Below are 5,823 nucleotides of genomic sequence, written 5' to 3'. Positions count from 1 at the left end.
GTATGCTGAGGGCAGGCCTTATTCTTTTAAGAAGAAAAAATAAGCTTTGTTCACACTACTGAGAAAACATTCCCAGCAAAAATCAGACTGGGCTGTGAACCTGTTTGATTCAGCAAGGTCTCTGAGCAGTTTGGTCAACACGTACAGGGCACATACTGATGGTAGTGTTTCTAAGGTGGTGTGTTCAGGTTAGGCGTGGGTGTCAAAGGATCCTGGCTGCTGTGGTGATAGGAGCAACATCTGAGAAGAGAATAAACTCACACTTCATCTACTATGGACATAGTTAATCGCTTTGTGCTCTGGAGTGGAAACAGGTTTATGATGAGGGAGCATCACAAGAAGAGATCTCCTAAGGTTACTACCCAGCTAATACAAGTTAGAGGACTTCTCTGCGTTAACACCTCTTCCAGGCCAGTGCCCCTGAGAGAATTTTTAGAAATATACCTAGTCTGGATTTGGAAGTTTTCAGTGTTGGCATAATTCTCCATAGCTCCTAATGATGCGTATCAAGAGGCACCTACAACATCTGTTAAAATGTCTACTTGGGATCCACCCTGTATCTGTGTCCTTAGCTTTCTATCTTACTGCATCCTTCTCTGCTGGATTAGATCATCTGTTTTACCATGTTTGTTCCTGATGTAGATTGACATCAGATTTTATACATCCTTGCCTCTCAAAGAGAATCATCTGGGCTCCAGCCCTTCCTCATCTGAAGGGGCTAAGATTCATCAAGAACAGTGGTTTTCAGAGTCTTGGCCAGATTCAGAAATAACATAACCTTGCTCATCTTCAGATAGTCACAGTTAACTTAGAAGAAGGCAGCACTGGCCATTTTGCTTTCATATGTGTGTCAGTTTGCCCAAGGTCACAGCTGGATAAACTTTAAAAAAACAAAAACAACAAAAGCCTAACCTCAAAGCCTCTAGCTTTGCGTTATTTTTAAATGTTATTGGCAAATTGCTATTTAGTCAGATTTATCTGTCTCCTTTTCAGGGCAGTAGGGACTAAACATGGGATTACAGCCAGGAACTTCCAGAATCTAATCCCAACTGAACTTCCATGTGTCCGAACTCGTAATTAAATTATCCTAGCAGTGCTGCTTTTTCGCCACCTCTGAGCGAGGATAGACTCTCACTGCTATCTCAGAGGCTCGTTAGGCTCAATCAGGTGATACTAGGATTTTCTGGAGGTAATACATGAAGTATTACTGCTGATCCTCAAAGAAAAATGCTAGAGACTCTTTGTACCTCCCAGACAAGTTTATTAAAAAGAGTGAACTTACTTCATAGACATTTGCCCCACAAAATCATTTTTTAAAAACATTAAATGAAAAATTGAGGTAAATGGACCCTGCCAATGTTAGTATTTAAGAGCCACAGCTTGCTATCTTTGAAGTCAATGGGTGGTTTGATTCGGAGATAAAACAGGGAAGTTGAAAGCTAAGTTTTATACTTCAGTGTGAAGTATATCTTCTTGCATATCCCATTCTTTTATGTGATGGTAAGTGGAAAACCAGCTATCAGCAGGCTGCTTCCAGATGTAAAGACCACACTGCTCTGTCTCAGGCAGATAAGATGCAACAGTTATGGCAAGGAATTGCTTCTCTTCAGCTGACTTATGTTTCTGCTTTTTTTCTTTCCTAATGTGAGACATATTTCTCATAGAGACCCAAAGGGGGCAAAAATCCTGTACTGCTTTTGCAACATTCTCTTTGAGCGTTGGAATTTGGGCTGGGACCAGAATGTGAAGGCAGTGATCGTGAACAACCCACACATTAAACTGAGCTCATATACGAGCCTAGGACACTAATCGTAATGCCTCTTCTTTCTCACTTCTACTGATCAACAGTAGTTAAACTCATTTGCTTCTAAGTATTTCTAAGTACAGCATTTGACCGCAGTGAGAAGACTGAGTAGCTAGTTTAGTTGTGTCTTGTGGAGCAATTTTCCAGTATGTCTGCAAATTCAGGCATAGATTTTTTGCACGGCAGGTGTAAACTCAGATAGCAAACTAAACAGTCTGGTCCCGGCCACGCTGCAGAGTTGGCCAAGATACTCCCAAGCCCAATGATTTGGAAGTAGGCTAGCTTTCTGGAGGTGCTGTTTTTTAGATTTCATGATAACTGTCTTTTAATCACTAGTGAAGATTTGTTTTCTGTAATGCAAAAAATGATCTAAATTGTTGAATTCTTTTTCCCTTTAAAGTAACGCAGAGACAGCTGGCCACAGTTTTAGGTGTTAAAGTGATGAAATAAATAGTGTTGGAGAGAGGCGTATAAATAGTTGATCTAAAGTTCTACCACAAATTACAAAACAAACCAGCTAAACCTTATTTCTGGGGGAAGAGCAGGACCACAGTGCCAAATCTAAAAATGCTCTTTTTTTTTTTTTCCCCCAGCATCTGTTCAAGTAAAACAATTTCACCAGCATTTCTTGGACAATTAATTATGACAATAATGTTTCTTAATTTCCTGCTCAGGACATGACTCAGACATTAGTCAGAAACTTAATTTTTGATCATGTGAAGTCTTTTAATTATGCAAATGTTCAACAGAGGTCTTCCAGAGTTGTTAAAATGTTGTTCAGTATATTCATATTTATACCTAAATACTTCATGAAGCAGAGTCAGATTTTTAAATGCTGTAAAATCTGAGAACCATTCCCACTGTGTGTTCCAGGCTGGTGGCGCAGGGCTTGTTTGCACGTTCAATCAGATCTCCTTTAGTTAGACAGCATTTCCACAGATATCAGCATCACTTAATAGTACTTTTGCTTGAAAGTAGAGTAAAAACGGAGCCCTTAAATTTGTTTTATAGATTTGCAAAGGTTTTTTTTTTTTTTTCTTCCGGCAAAGTCAAATGATTTTGCAGTGATTTCAAATTCTCTCCCCAGTAAAGTCGTCTTGGTAGTAATCTCAGCTTTAAGGCCTGCATAATGCTAAGTTGAAGAGGTTTGAAATGTCATTTAATTTGGCATATTTTGATTACTATTTATAATGTCCTCGTGCTGGTCAGTAAATCAGAACACACTCAGGATTAGAAAGGCTGGCAGATATAAATATTATAGATATTGTTATTTATAGATATTGTAATGCTAAATGAACACGGTGTTGCAGTTCTCTCTAATCTATGCCGGTCCCTTAACTAGTCAGCATAATTTTTGTCTGTGGCTTCATTTTTTTCATTCTCCTGTGTTTTGGCCAAGACTATTTATTGTCTTCTCTGGCTTCCAGCATTGCAGGGGAATGTTAAAATCAACCAATAAGCTGCGCTTGTTTAATCTTTTTTTTTTTTTGTAAATGTTAATATTCTTTCGTAGTAGCTTTTCTTTCTTACATTTAAAATTAGAAGTTAAGAATCAGGGTTAGGCAATATTACAAAACATGTATCCTTGTATTAAAACTGATGTACAAGATGGTAATAAAGATCTTACATGACATGTAAAGCAGAGGGAAGTAACCCTTTGCAGAAATATTTTGGGATTTTTTTATATATATTTTGTATGAAATGGACACTGTCATTTTTACCTTTCTCTCTCATTTTAGGCTGGGAATGGAGTGCATATTTTGGATGTCAGCAGCGGGGCGTCTTCAGGAAACAAAGCATCCCTGGAACGGTTAGATACCAATGATTTCTAAGGGCAGGAGCTGGTAGATTGGAAACGCGCCAAAAGATGCCAAGTGAGATGCTTGAGAGCAGCAGTGGGATGGAGGAGACGGTGCAGAAAGAGAGCAAACCTGGAGGCCACAGCCCTCGCTGCGGCTCCATGAGGAGGCCTGTGGCAACGACTGTCACCTTTGATGGAGAAGCTACTATGGAGCGTAGGAAAAAGAAGAAGAAAGAGTCCCGTCCTGAGTCAATAATAGTGTATCGCTCAGAGAACGAGAATAAGGTAGAAGAAGAGCAGGCAGAAGAAGGAGGAGAGGAGAGGAGCTCTGAGGAAGGCTCCAAGTTCCTGGGTCATTCCATGGCGGATGGTATGTATGCCCGGGAACATCCCCTTCCACTGCCCAGAGGGACACACTCCCGGCCCTTCAGCCCAGCAACGAAGCCGAGCCCACAGCCTAGGATCCTAAACCCCGTCCTCGTGCTTCTCTGCTGGCTTCCTGTTTTAATGGGCACTTCAGACTGCCTCTGTGGGCTGCCTCCCAGGCTAGCCAGAACTACGCCCAGGGGGAACCATATTCCAGCCCCCCTGAGCTCACGCTTAGCGCCCCGAGCTGCGGGGCCAGCAAGGCCAGTGTCGTCGGCAGCTGAGGCAGCCTGTGACTGCAGCGCACATCCCAGCACGTTCCTGTCCCCTGCCTTCCTTGACCTGTTAGAACTGTATTGTAATTGTGTGAGACTTCCATAGAGTTTCCTATGCTTCGAAAATTGTTTTTGATTGAGATATAGAGGAAACAAAGTGGAATAATAGCTACTCCAGGTTAATTCCATGGGTGGATATGCTTATTCCATAGCAAGAGTCTTTTTGTATTTAGCCTCAAGCATCTATGCTATTCCGGAAGAAATCTGTGAGGGGACCTGAGAAAATAGGCACATCATTTTTGGTTCCCTTTCCTTTCTGTCTCATCTGTTTTTCTCCTGTAAGCTTTTTTCAATCCTTTCTTTTAACATCTCTCTCAGCTGTCCCCAGCATAGATACAAGAGTCTTGATTTTTGTTATCTAGAATTCCTGCCTTACCCCTTATTAGCTTTTTTTCTTTTTTTTATGTGATATCTTCTTTATACTGCATGTTTCTCTGTGTCCCATCTGTTTTGTTTGTTTGTTTGCTTGTTTGTTTGTATTGCTAAATACAATATAACTCCCTCTGTACTGTCTGATTCTGCTCATGGTCTTTGTGAACTTACAAAAATCTAATGTTAATGAGCTCATCTGTGTTTGTAGGTGTCTGGAGTACGCCTTTGGACAGCCGATACGTCACCTTGACTGGAACAATCACCAGGGGAAAGAAGAAGGGCCAGATGGTGGACATCCATGTAACACTAACAGATAAAGAGCTGCAGGAACTGGCTAAGTCAAAGGAACCTCCTAAGGAGGACGTACCTGAGAAGAAAAACACATGTGATGTTGGGCTGGACAGAGGCCCTCACATCGTCCTCTGGACCCTTATCTGCCTCCCCATCAGTTTTGTAGTGTCTTTTGTGGTTTCATTCTACTATGGAACCATTACGTGGTACAATATCTTTTTGGTGTACAACGAAGAGAGGACCTTCTGGCACAAAATCACCTTTTGCCCCTTTTTGATCATCTTCTATCCATTCATAATCATGGTCTTGTCTTTTTCTCTAGGCCTGTACTCAGCTGTGACCCAGGTGACTTGGTCCTTTGGGGACTGGTGGCATGCTGTCAGGGACATGGAGAAGGGCTTCTGTGGCTGGCTCTGCAGCAAGCTAGGCTTGGAAGATTGCTCTCCATACAGCATTGTGGAGCTGCTAGATTCTGACAATATCTCAGGTAGTCTCTCTGGCAAGAGCTCTGCGCAGGGGGTTGAGACTTCAGCAGTCTGAAGCTTTGTCTTGGTTGACTCATAAGCAAGTGGTTTTCACCTAGAAAATAACTGATTTTTATATATATTTAAACAAAAACGTAATAAATAAAATATTGGGCCCAGAGTGCCCTTTAAATGTCACAGAATGCAAGTGTGCTAGCTGTTTGTGGTCTGGGTGGGGAGGTGCATGGCTCTCCAATGACTCGTCATCTGTTTTAGCTAATTTACAATTTTGTAACATAGTGAAAAATCCAGGTCCATGGGACTGAGGCTCTCTGTGGGCTGGCAGAGATATATGCTGAAAAGCCCACTTCTGTTTCCACTCTTAGGAAA

At 41.6% G+C, this 5,823-nt stretch overlaps 1 protein-coding gene across 1 annotated transcript; it reads left to right on the top strand.

Moving 5' to 3' along the window:
• Positions 1 to 3,486: 3,486 nt before the first annotated feature.
• Positions 3,487 to 5,523, top strand: TMEM169 (transmembrane protein 169). Its single transcript, XM_010215301.2, has 2 exons — positions 3,487 to 3,975; positions 4,887 to 5,523. Exons 1-2 carry the CDS (start codon positions 3,672 to 3,674, stop codon positions 5,507 to 5,509), a joined length of 927 nt encoding a protein of 308 aa, XP_010213603.2. The 5' UTR covers positions 3,487 to 3,671; the 3' UTR covers positions 5,510 to 5,523.
• Positions 5,524 to 5,823: the final 300 nt, after the last annotated feature.

This window comes from Tinamus guttatus, unplaced genomic scaffold (genome assembly GCF_059628265.1).
Source record: "Tinamus guttatus ecotype Peru unplaced genomic scaffold, ASM5962826v1 Tinamus_guttatus_pri_ptg000060l, whole genome shotgun sequence".
NCBI classification, from domain to species: Eukaryota; Metazoa; Chordata; class Aves; order Tinamiformes; family Tinamidae; genus Tinamus; species Tinamus guttatus.
The sequence above is the reverse complement of the archived record's forward strand: the minus strand, read 5'-3'. Positions and strand labels throughout refer to the sequence as shown.